Source organism: Neodiprion fabricii, chromosome 2 (assembly GCF_021155785.1).
Source record: "Neodiprion fabricii isolate iyNeoFabr1 chromosome 2, iyNeoFabr1.1, whole genome shotgun sequence".
Classification (NCBI taxonomy): Eukaryota; Metazoa; Arthropoda; class Insecta; order Hymenoptera; family Diprionidae; genus Neodiprion; species Neodiprion fabricii.
Window position 1 is genome coordinate 3,507,654 of NC_060240.1, and position 15,948 is coordinate 3,523,601.

The window sequence follows — 15,948 nt, forward strand, 5'->3', positions numbered from 1 at the left end:
CATTCATGTTTATTTCCCAAATTATTTGATGTCCAATAACGTGTTTCAATATTTGTTTTCGCTTTATATGAAGACTTGCGATTACATGAGGTTGAAGTTCATAATATTCACACAGCAAAATGTGAAGATAAAGTTCAGTTACTTCAATTATTACAGGTTTAGGACAGAGCAAATGAAAATTAAAGTTCTCAAATAATTAATGTTATGGTTCAATTTATTTTTCTACAACGCCTAAATCTTGAAAAGTTGAAAGTAACTGAATTTTGAGTTTATATATTGTTTTATAACGTTATGAGTTCACATGAATATGCTTTATGGAAGCATGGGGCTTTGATGGATATACAATCATATCAGCCTTCCTAGTCTTTCAAAGTATTATATTATATTTTTTTTCCCTATTATTCCACGAATGAAACTTACCTTTGTAAGGTATCATTTCACATGATAAAACACAATACATTATAGTGCTATAGTTCAAATTCAGGGCGATTATTATTTGATCAATACCCAGTGCAGTTCATGTGCTACAGTCTGATGTTTTCTTTTTAGCTTCATTCAAACATAATTTATCGTTCATGTTAATTTTTAACTAGGTTCGAACTTATGAAAAACATTAATTATGCAGGCGAGTGTTCCATGTGAAAAAAGATTTTTATGGGACGAAAGCAACGACTGCTTGTATTTATTGGGGTTTGTTCGGAAGTAAAATTACTTACCATTACTTAGCCCAGCTTCTGAATAAATTGAATTCAGCAACTTGAATACTGTTAGTCAGAATAAATGAATTTCCAAATCGTACGATATTTTCAAAGCATCTAACCAGTTCACAAATTCGCTAATGACTCGACGTTAAGATACGATTTTATTAGTACAAATTACATCGATTTTGCCTATGGCATATATTCTTGTTACGATTTTTATGCACATTGATAATATCATAGCAGAGCCCCGAAACAAGAGAGTGAACAAGCAGGCAATGGTCTCAGAAAACATCCTCAAAAGTCGAAAAAATCCGATGTCTACTGTCCACATGCATATTTAGAACTGAAATTTGCTGAAACTTTAAGTCCGGACGATAAGGTAAAAATTGTCAAACTGGTCTTAAAAGGAAACACGTTATTTGAGCTACTCAAAACTTTTACTTTGCTTGAATTGTTGTGCTAGATCTCCGGTAATTCATTTTATGATATTGTAACAGATGCAATTTAGGCGAAACTTGATGAGAAAAGTTGGCCCCACCGAACCAAATGTGATTACCCTTCAAGATATTAAAGATATCGTGATATTCCTGGTGATAAATCCGATCAGTATAGAGTTTATCAACTTCTTTCACGAGCCGGTGGTGGATCGATTTTTGAGGTCTCTTATAATCTATTTCCAACATTACATAGAAGTATGGGAAGATTTGTGCCAGAAGCGAGCAGCTACGGCAAGAAAAGCTCCAAATCCTCTAGCATCGGGTGGACAGTTGAGGCAGAGTGATGAAATGCAGAATTTACGATCTCTGGTCGGTCGAGAATATTGCGATATATTAATTGGAGCCAAGGACAGTCTCCCGTACCATCACATGGTTGCTAATAAGAAATCACCCAGTGACGAACCGTCTGGACAATCGCAAGGAGAAAAAGATCTGAGAATTTTTGAAACTCTAATCAGGATGTCGCATAAAGTCGTCTGGATTGCTCTACAGAGAAAACACTCATGTCTCATTGGTCGGTTGCTACTTTTTGCAATAAAAAACATTCTTCTCTTCGAAGAAGTTCTCTCTCTGCAGTTATTGTACCATCTTAAAAAGTCGGATTAGAGATTCTCAATTTTTGTTTCTTACAGTAAAACTTGATGGTAAAATTAATTGTTGTATTGAATTTCATAGATAGACCTGCAAATATAAAGACCTGTAATTGAACAACGCTTACTGCATGCGATAAATTTTATGAAGCATTTTGTCGCGCTCTCTACTATCCGTGATACCTAATATGAATATCGTATATATTCGTATTTCAGAAATAGAGATGCATCGATTGTTCAGAACAGACTCTTTCAACACAGCAAAACGATTGTGCGGCAATTTAATTACAGATACTATGTCTGAGGATGAGATTCGCGTTTTGCAGGGGCCAAAAATACCTGCTAAGAGGAAGCTCTTAAGAAACTCGCCGTTGCCTTATCAAATCATAAACACATGCTGTGACTATCGTGTCTTATCTATAGGTAATAAAAAGCATACACATTGCATATGACAGAACTTGCGAAGCTCAAAAACTGAGAAACGTTGATCCGCGTAACTAAATAAACTTAAAAATACGAATCTAGTTGAGCTGACTTAAAATTCTATTTTTTTTGTATACCAATCGAGTGAAAATTTTTAAATGATGGTGAAATATGTGTCGAATTATAGGAATTCCGTATTTTGAAACACATGACCCGAGAATTGAGTATTTAGAAAAAGCTTTACTGGCGGATGAGACAGAGCTGCAAAACTTAGGAATCAAAGTAGGTATTTTAGGTCAATCGCGTTCGGATTATGATTTGATGCTTATGCGTACAAACGTGGATGAAGATAAGCCAGATGATCGGACGAGCGTTGACTTGGAAAAAGAGAAATGGGAAAAGAGGGACTCTGAGGGAGTCCAAAAGAGAATTGTAAGTTGATACGAAACGTAGATTTCACTCTAATTGCCAATATCCGCAGCTATATTTTCATTCAAATGTACTACATACTCCACAGTTTCGCTTTAGTTACGGTAAACAGAGTATGGATTTAAATTTTACTTGTCGTGAAATCCATAGAATTCTAACTCCACATTTTCAGTTCCATGTTGGGAGATCTAAGAAGCTTTGTTGAAATCCTGTTTCCAATTACTCGTATTTATTTTTCTATGCATATTAATCATAATTAGATGAATAATTTATACATGAATACCTTATAATATTAAACTGTTTAATGAATGAAGAATTTTTATCGAATCTAAACTAGCATAGGTACTGTAACAGGTAATATTCTATTACTGTTTTCATCGTATTTGGCAGTGACTTAGAGATCCACGTTTAAGAATTAGAAATTAAAAGCTGAAATTATTACTGAACAAAATGTTGCAACGTTATAGCATACAATTGTAACTTCGTCAAAGGTTTCGTTGACCATTTTATGTTGTTATTTCTGGGAAACATTTTTCATTCTCTAGAGGTCGTACGATATAATTACGAGGCTCCTTAATTCATGTTCATTCAATTCATCAACCAATATCAGGTGACGATTACGTATTTCAGTATAAATTTCATAGTTGAAGAAAAAATAAATCGAGAATCAAGATGAGAATCGTGATACAATTTTACGTATCGACAATAAATAAACATTTTTAACGTTTGTTATTAATAACATTGTAACGTTTGCAGGGAATGAAGATATAAAAAAATCTTATCTGTATAATTGATACATAATTTGATCGAATGTCCCATTGTTCAATTCAACTAATTAAAATTGGAGTTAGGACTCTGTGGCTTTCAGGTACATATTTCGATGCTACTACGAGAAACGTAACTGGAGAATCTCAATATTTTCAGCAATTACACGAGGTGCACGAAATTATAAGTATGCCAACGTTTGGGGATGATCCGGAATTAATTGCTGAGTATCCAGTTGAACCTGGCTCGGTGAAATACGGGGGTAGTCAGGCAGCAAGAGAAGTCGCGCGGAAAAAGTGGATTGCCAGAGCTATGAAGTGCTCCAATAAGAATTACGTCGATATAGTCTCTATAGAAGCCAGCGAACAATAACTCAAAATAGTTTTAAAAATCTCATTGATACCACATCGATATGAACTTGGCTATTTCCTTCTTCTTTTTTGCTCCAAATTTACAATGTGATTTTTTCACATCTAAATTCGTTGAATTATCTACCATAACAGCATACGCAATTCTTTATTGTAAAAATCAAATCAATTTTCATGTTTAGACAGGGTAGCTTCAATCATTATTGTATACAGTTCATAAGCGGTTTTTGGTTTTCAATAAAAAATATGTCAATGTCAATTTAGGACATTCAGTTACAAGAGATCAATGCCTCATCAAAACCACAAGCATGATTGTAAACGTGATTACGATAAGTTTGATATAATCATGTTTTCAAGATTCAATTCAACGGTATGAAAAATATCATGGTCTCATCTTCTGATGATTTTGTCGTTCGACTAACACGTGCAGGGTTGAAAGTATCATCGGTTCTGCATTACTTATTCAAAGTCATAAACTTTGGCCTTGCGTGCTTAACTAGACACAATCAGGGCATGGATTACTATAAATTTTTACTATCGAGCCATTGTAACGTTCGGATCCTGAGTTTGCACCAGAATAATTAGCCTCTGTAGCAGTTAATAACGAATTCTTTTGTACATTGAAATCAATTGATGAAAATATGGTCGGTAATTATTGAAGCAAAAAGATTAATTTCATACTTTGTAGCATACGAATGATAGAACTGATGAGTCAGAAATGGGATTATTAATGTGCGGAGACAATGAATTAGTTTTATGAAAATGCGCTGTTAGTTTTTCTTTCTCTTCTTTTTTTTTTTTTTTTTTCCTTTGTATAAAATAAATGTGTGAAATGGGGAAAGATATGACTAAGTGCTACGAGGCGATGTAAAAAATATGCTTATTATAATTGGTACTGCCTAATCAGAGTAGTAATTATAATATGTTACAAGACATAAACATATAGGTACATTAGGAGCAGCGGACAATGGTGCTACGTTCACGTTTGACATTTCTTATTTCCCATTAATGATAATATAACTGCCGACTATACAATTAAATATAGCAGTAACCGTTAACAGTAAGGATACAACAGTATTGAACCTCCAATATGGAGTCTCACTGGTTACTTGTTTGTTTCGCTTGCACGCAACATATATTTAATTCGTATAACAAATTTATTTTGATACACCTTATGGTGTTGCACTACCGCAATCATATCTGGAGGGACAATCTTTCAAAATTGTGATATTTTATTCAATTTGTTGTACACTTTTCTTTTTTTTTTTTTTTTGACAAAAACTTCCTGACATAGCGCCAGTGTAGTTTTAATCAAATAATTTACACAAATATTTGATTTACAGTGTTTCAATAAATAAATAGCGACTATCTAACAATTCTGAAAGTTTAATCCCCATTCGAAATAATGAAACTAGAAAAGAAATACCTGTTCTTTCGTTTAAACGGGTGATAAAGACTTTGCGCGGACGTTTGCAAAGGTTGCAATTCACAGTTTTTGCAACTCGAAACTCCATTTGAATTTCTCATTGTTATGCTATTGTTTAATTGTAACTAACAAATAATTAATAATTGTCTAGATGAATATAATACAGCGTGGATCTGGCGAAAATATCGATCGTTATGCGTTCATATTAATATTATTAATTATAACATTTTGATGTATGAATCACGATTGATATAACAGATGTGTTATGTGTATGAGGTACGCTTCTTATCAATTCAGTCGTGTGCCTGTGCAACGGTGCAGCTGATCCAATTCCATAATGATTATAAGATGAAGAATTATTACTTCTAAAGAAGGAAAATTAGGAAATATCTCTTTGCCAATTAACCATTAGGTATAATGAGAACAAAAGGGCGTCTTAGTCATATTTTGAATGAAAAATTTCCCACAATATTAACAATTTAGTAAACTTAAGATTGGTAACGAAATTTTTATCACTAATTGTATTTATTGGGTATAATTGAAAGTTCTCAAAATATGATAAAACACCTATCCTCTTGTTCGCACTACTCCGACTGAGCCGTTATACTCATTCAATATAGATACCACTCTTTAACAATATTCAGAAATTGTAATAACTATACATCCACAGTTAGTAGTACAATATTTCATTTTTCGAGCACAGACACAAACAGCATTTTTTTCTACGTTATAAGGAACACGGGCGAACCTAATCATTTCAGGGTTGCGTTAATGAGGTGCGAGGGGTGGAGGGGGCTACGAAGCAATGTCGGACATGAGCTGGGCAAGCAAAGCAGGTTCTAAAAGACCGTGACTTTGACCCATGCGCTCTAAATTGCGAACATCCTTATCCACTGCTTCCAAAGCCCGCTCCAGCTCTTCTTCCTCTTCTCTTGAAGGCTCGTACTCCCCGTTTCTGCTCTCTGCAACAAAACATAGCCGGGAATTTTATCAGACAACACGTTTCTTATTTTTGTACATATTTTTTCTACCATTAGTTAACATTAGCTATTGAGAGTTGCAGTTACACCATGATCCGCTACAGAACACAGAGAGTAAAAAGTGAGTGAAAGAAAGAAAGAGAGAGAGAAAGAGAGAGAGAGAGAGAGTATTTATCAAATACCATCTGACCTTTATTTATATATACACAACAGGGACGTTCGGCGCAGTATTTACTACTACTGTGCTTCAGAAAAGGTATGTACCATTCTTATTACCTTTATTCACTAAAACCTACCATGCCTAAATTTATAAGATTAAATCTTTCCGAATTATCTGTATATTTTTTGTCGCAGTTATACAAGACGATTTTGTTGTACATTAAGGAACCGATATTAAAGAATAAGTTGACTTAGGCACCACTTCAAAATCACTTCGCTCTAGCTCAGATTTTGGTAGGATTAACGTTAGACTAGAAACAGCGAATTCGAGAGCTGGGAGTTTGAAGAACGTTGTTTTTTGTTTTTTTTTTTTGTTAAATTTCCTACATGCACTTCCAAAGTGAAAACATAGACTGCATGCTCTTCATGAGATCGTTAAAATAACGACAACTTAGATTTTTCTATCCCTGCTTCTTTTACGCATTCATTGCTCACATTCAAATCATCATAACAGAACGAGCATATAATGCATAGCATTACGCATTTTTCTAATGGCCGCAGCATTTTATTTCATTATACTGCCAATCTTGCTTCGACTACACATGCGGGCTACTACAATAACAATTCCTAAGAATTCTAGTTTTCTCATATCCATTGTGATGCGTGTCCAGAATGATTAGAGGACTATTTCTGGACCACTATTCTTCGACAGTTCTTGGCCACAGCAGTGGAAAAAAAAAGACACATTTCATTTGATCAATTTACTTATTTTGAAGTTGCAATGTACGTACTAAATAATGTGAAATTGTGATTTCAAATGATTTCAAAGAATTGCTCGAAGATATCAGCAGAAAACGACGTTCTAACAGCCCTTCAAATATTTGATCCGATAACTGTATAAATGAATACCAAAACTGTTGTAAGCAAATTGAGACGATACCGATAAATAAATATGAGATTAAAACCGATTCTCAGATATATAAAACGCAATCTGTTTCTAGAAATAAACGTAACTTGAACACATAGCATAAACGAAAAGAAATGATTTCATTTGTTGTATTATTTATTAACATGTATTACCAATAAATAAGTCATTGAACGCGTCGGCGGGCAAGTTATTGAGAACGTTGCCAAAATCATGTTCGGCTGGGTCGAGGGAGGCGAATACTTCATGATCACCGAGATCGGCCTTGAGCGCTGTGCCAAGACCAAGGGACCCAAGACCAAGGCCCAAATTGAGGCCCGAGGAGTGCGACGTACCTTGAGGAGCATTTAAATTGTTCAAAGTCTTTGTGTGATTATCGCTGGTACTGATCTGGTTCACGTAATGATTCTGATCCTGAATAACGTCGCAATTTTTAGTCTCGGATCTACTGCATGATGGTCTCTTTCGTTTCTTGGGTCTGGCTTTAGGCTTCGGTCTCGATATGGTCGGAGATGTCGGTTTCTTCCTTGCTTTTTTCGGTTTTGACTCTTGAGCTTTGCGATGATAATTGTCCCTTTTTCTTGCGTGTTCAGGGCAAAGTGGTAGTTCGTGTGCGACGTCGAATACCGGTATACAGCACTGCGTGTTGTCGCTAAACTTTGCCGTGCAATGCTCGAACAGAAGTTGATCTGCATTGATCATTATGTGACGCGAGCAGTGGCGGGTGCACGGTAATGATATCTGGCAGCAGCCTTCAACACCGCACAACGTGCCGACCAGAAGAGGACTATCGACCGCTTTACTGCTCCCTGGCGAATCGTACAAGGCTCGAGCTGTTGCCTCAGGATCTCTCCAAGCAGCCTCTAGCAAACACTGAGCCTTCTCCTGCAGCTGGCTCTCCGATTCAGGTCTACTTTTCTGTAGCTGAGCCAATCGTCGTCTGAGATGAGACCGTAGCTGCGATAATCGGGCAGATCTATTCACTCCGCTTGTATTTTCGACAGAGAACCAGTGACGCTGATATACTGCAGTTTCATCCCCGCTTGAATCGCTGTCTGACATCTCGTCTCCGGCTCTAGGATAGTAGAGAAGCATGTGGTCTCGTCTGTGTCTTTTCGGCTTCAACCTAAGCAGGTTTTCGAGGTGTCTCTGCTTCCTTTGAATAGAATTTGAAAACCTGAGCTCGAGACCCCGTCCTGTTCCCTCGACGTCGACCTCGGATTCTTTGTCTCTGTTCACTATTCTTGAGGCAGCTACCGATCCGGACTCAGGTTTGATCCTCTGTCTTGTACATTTGCCTTTGGCCCTGTTGTTCTTAACTATTTTATGGTTTAGACTGGGCTTGGAATTCTTGGAAGATTGGTTCTTGACATTCCTACTGTTTATGGCGGTAAGCGGCTCTGGCTCGTTGAATACATAAGGATCCACTTCTTGGCGAGCCTCAGTTTTGAGCAGAGCCTTTAGCCGGTCTGAAAACTTCAACTTATTGTCCATGATTGAGCACAGGAGGCGAGGTAACTTCGCCGTATGCTTCGTCTGCTTTCCTCCGTTCCACCTGCATCCCCAAATGATCAAAAAATTCACCCGTACTCCTTGGGCTAGGTCTTGGATTACGCTGTATGTGTAGCGCTTTCTGTATGCACAACGAACACGTTATCAGCATTGGCTATCCACGCCGATCCATGCAACATCTTTGTTCCTTGTCTTGAGTTTTCTAGACCCTGAAGATATCCAATATTAATTATGGTAGTTTCATGCTATGCATTTTATACTTTACTGTGTAACTAAACAAAGGTCAGCTCAGTCTGTGATCACAGTACTTGAAAACATGAGTCTAGCCGATCTCTCTTCGGTTCAAATACACATTTTGTATCATTGATATTGAGTCGGTTGGTTTTTTACAAACACAAGATTGGGTACCGGAATAAATGGAAATTATCAAGCGCACAGAAAGACGGAATCATTATTTAGCCAAAATTAAGAGTTGCCTCTGGCTTGACATCTCGATTAAAACATTTGACGTTGGGGCAGGTCACTGATTTTTGGTTATGTTCACTTTTTTTTTCTTTCTTCGTACAAATTATAAATGCAAGGCACTTTAACACTAGGGGATGATCGATCCAAGTTAAAGCTTTGGCGCTGTTTATAAAACACCTCTACTTTTTACTCATCAAAATTTAGGCTCCAAAATATTGCTGGTGTGTGTGCGTGTGTGTGTGTGTGTATGTATGTGGATAATTTAACTGGATACTCGAGTGTGGTATATTTATTTACTGTACGCTTTGCCAAGGTCGTGAGTCAAACAGATTTCTTCGAGCCTCGCCTCCGTCGTATGAAATGATCAAAAACACTCGATACTTAGTCCGAATGCACAATTTTTAATAAGAATTATAGAGGCATTAGTACAAAACCCAGTATGCATCGATAATAACATTAGAAAGACATGTCAGATGTGAAGGCAGCAAAATGGCCGCTGCTGACAGTAGTCGCCATGCGGACTTAAAATTCCCTGAGCTCCGCCTGTAAGGGCGGAAAAAACAAAATTATTAATAAACTACATTATTTTATTACGATTTACGATTCATTTGGTTTATTCTTATTCGTTAACATTATTTCCGCCGACGACTGGCCTCCAAATTTTATCTGCCACACACGTTAAATGCAGACTTAATAAAATAATATTAGGATTTCAACGCCGGTTGCAAATGTTTAACCATTATGCCAACCCGTGCTCGTGTTTATAATTATTATTAATACTTTGAATGATTCTTATATAATTTATGATATGCATGAATTTAAATACTTTACATTTTTACTATGTTTTTTAATTCACTTAAGTTGGAAACATTTTATTCACAAGCATTATTGAGCAGGGAGTCACGCACGTGTTTTCAATATATTTTTAACTAGGAAAAACATTCACGCAGTGACTAGAAATTTTTTTCTTAATATTGCTCACTCTGCAATAAGCTTACAGTGATACCAATAACGAATCAGCTGATTTTGACAGCTGGCGAAACATAACCTATCGATTTACAACTTTGTTAAGAAAGATACTATAAAAATTAATGGTAAATGTTTTTGTGAATGTAGATCTTGCAATAGATTCGTCGGACGAAAATGTGCCGAGATATAATTTTCAGAATAACCATTTAGATCCGTATATCTATGCCATCGTGAATTCATCTGTGTATGTGCAGTGATATTTACTCACTGTGTAGTAATAACAATATGGCATGCAGTTGTTTATCAGAAAAATGACATAATAGCATGATAATAAGTCAAATCAAAAGACTTGCGTATTTGTTGGTCAAATTTTAATACAGCCAAATCTCTGAAAGTCTTGGACTGGACTGCATACTCAATAACATTATCTGTTATATCATACATGCAGTTTACTAAGAGTTACAAACGAAATTTTACCAAATTTCTATTCAATCACTAGTCATTGATTTTGTTACTAAAATGTCCTCTAATTGAATTCTATAAAAATACTAGATCTCATCAAATAACATCGATTTTGATTTAGTCCATCAGTAGAAATTTCTCATGTAAGGTTGTAGAACAGCCTCACAAATTTTTTAATACAGTCTTTTGTAAAAATATATGATCTACTGTCTAATTCGAGTTTTCTTTTTACAACGGAGTTCACTAGTTCAATAGGTGAAAATTTGAAATAAAACCATGGTATAATATTATATCAATTCTAAAATATTGGAATTAAGTGTGTAAAATGATGAGTCATTTTTAATTTGATTGCATTGAAACTCGATATTTACCTCGTCAATCTTTATTGGATAAAAAAAAATGTTCCAATATTATGTACATTTAAAGAGACAACAGTTAGAGGTAATGATTAATTTTGGGGAGAAATAAGTTTAACACAAAGATAATCTTAATTAATTGTATTTCTGAACTACTAACCATTGAAATGGCAAAATACACGCTCACGCATCTGTCATATGAACGTATCATTATCACAAACACAATTATATTTCCAACTAAGAACACATATATACATATACAATATGTATACAAAGTCAGCAGCATGCCACCTTACGCACACAACACTAATACATTGAAAATACTAATCAGCCTGAAAACAATTCAAATCAATGTATTTTGGAGGTAAGCATTTTGCAAATAATACTTCAATCAGTTAATAAAGCTGGATCCTATTGAATTAGATTTTTATTCATTCATAATAATCTAAGTTGACATCATTTCTGAATTCACATGGAATTGCAATCGTTTCGTGTTAATTGAAAATACCAACTTCTATGTTGGTTAGTTGTTGTTTTTTGATATTGTCAATAAATCAAACGTATGTTTTATCCATCCACTTTCAATTCGTATATTTCTTTTACAGAACATGTCGGTGGCATGATACGACTAAGCAAATTAATCTTCGATGTCGAATTTACAATGTTACATTAGAAAGTATAAATAAATACAATTCGTAACAGGTGATTAAAAGAGTTCATTAATTAATAGTTACACCACAATTTATTCTGTACTTTTTTCTCCCGTTCTCTCTTACTCTTTCTCTCTCGTTCGAGTTTTTTTTTCTCTTTTAATTCGCGTTACACAGTAGTCTTCCATTTCTCATGTTCACCACAGGTCAGAATTATGCATAGATAGGTGTTCAAACTCCTAATAAGTGAGGGGGACGGTGATGTTGGTTTTGTTTGTGTTTTTTTTTTTTTTTAATTTTTTTTTTACTTTTTTTTCTCGAAATTATCGTCCAAAGTCGTTTGGGAAGAACTGCAGATGGTTATTGCGTTACGTAGTAGTTTTTTTCTGCGGTTTTTGCCCCTTCACAACGGTGGGTCGACCCTTGATCAATCCCTTCTTGCGACGCGCTGTCTGTAACATCAATTTCCACCCCCCCATAATTTCAACTACGCTTCTGGATCATGTGGTGTATTTGTTACAGTGAACCAAACGATACGACGGACATTTCAAAAAATGTCTGAAAACGTTCCTACGAAACATAATGCTCACCTTTTTGCTGAGAAATGAACTCGTCCTTCGATTAATTGTGCGTTCTGCTATTGGGATTCTGGGTCGATTAAACTCTTCTGGTTTCTTCACTCTGTAGATGAAAAACAAAAAAAATAACAATACCGAGTAGAATGAAAATAGTAGAGGAAGTTTCAACATACGTACACACAAATATAGAATAGTCACCTGTAAATCCTAACAAGCCAATGCTCAGTGGTATACGCCTCATCCAAATATGTGAGTTGAAAGTTTTTGTTGCCTATTTCCGCATTACGAGTACGATCAAAGCCTGCGGGAGAACGATAGTCGATCTTGACTTCTCCAAATCGATAATAACTCAGTTTGTACATAAGGGAATTGAGCAAAGTTGGAGAGCCTTCTGAATCAACTCTGAATTCACCCCGCTCTGTAAAGTAGTCGCTTTCTCTAATATCTTGCGGATGTTCACCCTCGGCTATACGAACCATCCATAAAAATTTATTTATGTCATCGCCAGAGTAACCGATCATCCCACCAAATATAACCAGCACATAATCTACATCTAACGATGTCATTATATCGTAAGCAGCACTCTCATTCGAACTCATTGCCTTGCCCACTAAAGCTATGTGCGAGTTGTTCCATGTATTATTGTCCACAAGTGTTGTCCTGTTGGTGAATATTATTGAATTTAATAAATACCGATTTTTGACAACAATAAATTTGAAATGAGTGATGTAAAATGTACATAGATATGAACAGCGAATAGCAAAATTAATTTTTTCACCTATTGGCCATGCCCGCTATTTGATAGCCGTAATCCCACCAACTCATTACTCTTGCGTCATTTGGTGTATTTTGGGCAAGCCAGTAGTATGCCTCTCTGAAATCGTCGAGTATTGATCGACCGCCGTCATTGCTGTAGGATGCCAGAACTATAGAAGGACTAGAATATGCGTTACTCGTCACCCAGGTACAATGAACAGTGAACATCATTAGTAGCATCGAAATTCCAATGACTACACCATTACGGAGATTCGCTCCGAGACCGTCGCCTGAACCTTTTGGTCTCTCGTGTTTCATGCGCCGCAGTTTTCCCGCTTCATCATATAAGGCACGTCGGGAGCTTCGTTCTGTTTCTTCTTCGCTCTCCTCCTCGCTTCCTTCTCCACCTTCTCGATCACTCCCATCTTTATCTTCCTCTTTTAAAAATAATTCCAGTAAACCGCTAAAAGCTACTCCGGCCAACATACATACGACTGGCGTCAGAGTAAGCATCAACCGAACCATAACACCGGCAAAGTAAACAGCGCTTATAGCATATAGCACCACTGTAACAAATTAAAGGGAATTTGAATTAGATTTAAAATATTCTGCACTCCCGGATCAGAGGGATTAATTTTTGATGAGATATATTCAAGAAGCGAAGAATTGCACCAACTTACCAAAAACGCGCTCGTCGTTAATATGCTTGATACAGTACCACAATCCAACGGGAAAGGTGGTAACCAAAATATGCAGGTCAAAGAAGAAGCTAAACCACGTGGTAGGTTGATGTTCGGAGACAGAGGCAATTATGGGAATATGAATTTTAGCATATCCTGTGTCCCATAAGGAGTAAAATCGTCCGCTCCAGGGAGCAACGAGTCCTGAGTAAGTGAGAATGACGAGAATGAGCAGAAGGGCTGCTGCTGTGAGAGTTACAAAACCACCAAAGTACTTCATCTCAGACTTGGTTAACATTGTTCGAAGATACCTGGAAGAGGAGCATATAATTAGTATGAGCGGTTTTTTTAGTGCCAAATCATCGCGTTTCGTCTTTATTGTCTGAGACAATACTGATGCAATTTGAAGTTCCTTGTCAATTGTATTACCTGAAAACTGCGACAAAGATCAGCAAACCGAACACACCTCCAGCAGCCATGTGTTCGGAAGTTCTTATCGGTTGAAATCCAACGAATGGTATTTGCATACTGAGCAGTAGACCAAGAATGTAGAATGTTGTATAACTTGTAAAAAGCCGATTGCTGTACCGATTCATGACCAACAGTGCAAATACGTGAAGTGGGATTAAGTTTATGATAAAAACATATCCTCCCCAGGCGGACACCATGTAGAAGTAGGATAGGGCAGTGAGGACAGCCCAAAATATCGAGCCGGTCTTAACCGACTTTACCCAAAGGTAGTAAGTGAATTGCAAGGCAAATATCGCAATGCCCTCATTGTCGTAACTGCCGGCTACGGACCTGGATATATATCCTGGAACAATAGCTATAAAGCAAGCGGCAAACAAACCAGCTCCGGCGCTCCATAATTCTTTGGTCAAGAAGTAAGTTGAAATGGCAGTTAGGCCGCTGAAAACTGGTGCCAAAAACACGCAAATGTCTCTTATGTGTACAGGAATGTTGAGAGAGTGGAGAATGTGGTGTATTGATCCAGATGTTATCATGAGACCCGGGTAAACCGTCCCACCAACGATACGACCCAGTGGATACCATGCTCTTTCATCAAACCAGTTGAGAAAATTGTAGAATCCATGTTGTACCATGTACGCCGTTGCTCGATAATTGAACCTTGAACAGGAAAGTTAAATTTTATTAAAAAACTGTATGCTATGTGAAAAAAATATTTTTCCAAATAATATTTCCTATGTTTATTAGATGACTCACAATGAATATGGGGTTTGCATAAAGAATAGTTTTTGAGCCAATGTTGTACAGGCAAAAGATTCGAAGTGGTGAGAGGATCTGATAAGGACGGCGATAAGAAGTTTGATTTGACTCGATTGGTGAAGAAAGAAAGAACAATTGCTGAGTCAGGAGGTGTTGAAATGAAGAATAATTTAATTACTTGAAACCACCCTATAATAACTAATATGGATATCTCTAACCTGATATCGAGTTGGTTATCGGGAGGTGATTGTTTCACGAGAATTTAGTGAAGTGGGATAGGTAGAAAGTGGAAATTATGAGATAAAGCCGTACGTACCATGGGTCAAACTCGTGGATAATGCTCTCGAAACGAATAACAGCGAATAATCGGGATGCGAATCCCGATATCCAAGCGAGGAGCAGAACAGTAAAGGTGATCAACGAACTTAGACCCGCGGCATTAGTTAGCGTTGAACTCTTCACTTGTCGTGAATTAGTCGGCTGTTTGTCGGGGAACAGGACTTTCTTCGCGTGCGGTGCGTTCGCCTTCGAAGGCAGCATTTTTTAACAACCTCGATCACTCTCTTACTCTTCAAAATTTTACCTGAATACAAGACTTATCACCAACACCGCCATACGCGCACAAAACACCGGTCCCCGCACGACACGCAAGCAATGCAGACCACACGACGCAAGTAACGACACCACGAACGACACGTCAACTATCCGCAGGACCGCCAACACTAAAAAATATCCCTAGTTCAAGGCTTGCGAAATGTAAACAGAAGCTGAAAGGGAACTAGGGTAGTCTAGCTTTTAGCTTTGAAACTTAAAAATTTAGTTATATAATTGACATAAACCTCCGTATACACACTATACATTTGTTTATCAAATTTTATGTTTTTCAACTTCGCGCAAGTAGAACAGACGTTAATTGCTTGTAGATAATTTTCTACCCAATCGTATTTTATTTACAGGTATATTCTAAACGAAATAGAATGTTCGTTATCTTGCATAACTTGGCCTTGGGAGTTAGGTCTGAGGTATGGGT

At 36.8% G+C, this 15,948-nt stretch overlaps 3 protein-coding genes across 6 annotated transcripts; 1 reads left to right on the forward strand and 2 right to left on the reverse strand.

The window, feature by feature from the left end:
- The first annotated feature begins 11 nt into the window (after positions 1-11).
- Positions 12-4,137, forward strand: LOC124176282. Its single transcript, XM_046557377.1, has 6 exons — positions 12-690; positions 945-1,080; positions 1,199-1,712; positions 2,005-2,211; positions 2,399-2,643; positions 3,565-4,137. The coding sequence occupies exons 1-6, from the start codon at positions 620-622 to the stop codon at positions 3,775-3,777; spliced, it is 1,386 nt and encodes a 461-aa protein (XP_046413333.1). The 5' UTR covers positions 12-619; the 3' UTR covers positions 3,778-4,137.
- On the reverse strand, positions 2,853-10,158 carry LOC124176280 (INO80 complex subunit D). Of its 3 annotated transcripts, none has more exons than XM_046557373.1 (4): positions 10,072-10,158; positions 9,543-9,783; positions 7,419-8,984; positions 2,853-6,161 (listed from the first exon to the last, which is right to left on the reverse strand). In XM_046557373.1, exons 3-4 carry the CDS (start codon positions 8,755-8,757, stop codon positions 5,995-5,997), a joined length of 1,506 nt encoding a protein of 501 aa, XP_046413329.1. In that variant the 5' UTR covers positions 8,758-8,984; positions 9,543-9,783; positions 10,072-10,158; the 3' UTR covers positions 2,853-5,994. The 3 variants fall into 3 exon arrangements, with proteins under 3 accessions (XP_046413329.1, XP_046413328.1, XP_046413327.1); XM_046557372.1 differs by having other exon boundaries at positions 9,538-9,783; XM_046557371.1 differs by having other exon boundaries at positions 7,419-9,783.
- A 1,746-nt stretch (positions 10,159-11,904) lies between these two features.
- LOC124176276 (dolichyl-diphosphooligosaccharide--protein glycosyltransferase subunit STT3B) lies at positions 11,905-15,591 on the reverse strand. Of its 2 annotated transcripts, none has more exons than XM_046557344.1 (7): positions 15,235-15,591; positions 14,121-14,819; positions 13,692-14,002; positions 13,034-13,577; positions 12,454-12,915; positions 12,268-12,358; positions 11,905-12,164 (listed from the first exon to the last, which is right to left on the reverse strand). In XM_046557344.1, exons 1-7 carry the CDS (start codon positions 15,456-15,458, stop codon positions 12,138-12,140), a joined length of 2,358 nt encoding a protein of 785 aa, XP_046413300.1. In that variant the 5' UTR covers positions 15,459-15,591; the 3' UTR covers positions 11,905-12,137. The 2 variants fall into 2 exon arrangements, with proteins under 2 accessions (XP_046413300.1, XP_046413299.1); XM_046557343.1 differs by having other exon boundaries at positions 11,905-12,129; positions 15,235-15,589.
- Positions 15,592-15,948: the final 357 nt, after the last annotated feature.

Coding starts and splice junctions, on each gene's coding strand:
- LOC124176282 (XM_046557377.1), top strand. CDS start 620: ATGCAGGCGAGTGTTCCATGTGAAAAAAGATTTTTATGGGACGAAAGC. Junction 1,081..1,198: donor CTTTAAGTCCGGACGATAAG/GTAAAAATTGTC, acceptor ATATTGTAACAG/ATGCAATTTAGGCGAAACTT. Junction 2,212..2,398: donor CTATCGTGTCTTATCTATAG/GTAATAAAAAGC, acceptor GTCGAATTATAG/GAATTCCGTATTTTGAAACA.
- LOC124176280 (XM_046557373.1), bottom strand. CDS start 8,757: ATGGACAATAAGTTGAAGTTTTCAGACCGGCTAAAGGCTCTGCTCAAA. Junction 6,162..7,418: donor GTTCAATGACTTATTTATTG/GTAATACATGTT, acceptor GTTTTGTTGCAG/AGAGCAGAAACGGGGAGTAC.
- LOC124176276 (XM_046557343.1), bottom strand. CDS start 15,458: ATGCTGCCTTCGAAGGCGAACGCACCGCACGCGAAGAAAGTCCTGTTC. Junction 13,578..13,691: donor TAACGACGAGCGCGTTTTTG/GTAAGTTGGTGC, acceptor AATTTGTTACAG/TGGTGCTATATGCTATAAGC. Junction 12,130..12,267: donor GTTCATTTCTCAGCAAAAAG/GTGAGCATTATG, acceptor TTGATGTTACAG/ACAGCGCGTCGCAAGAAGGG.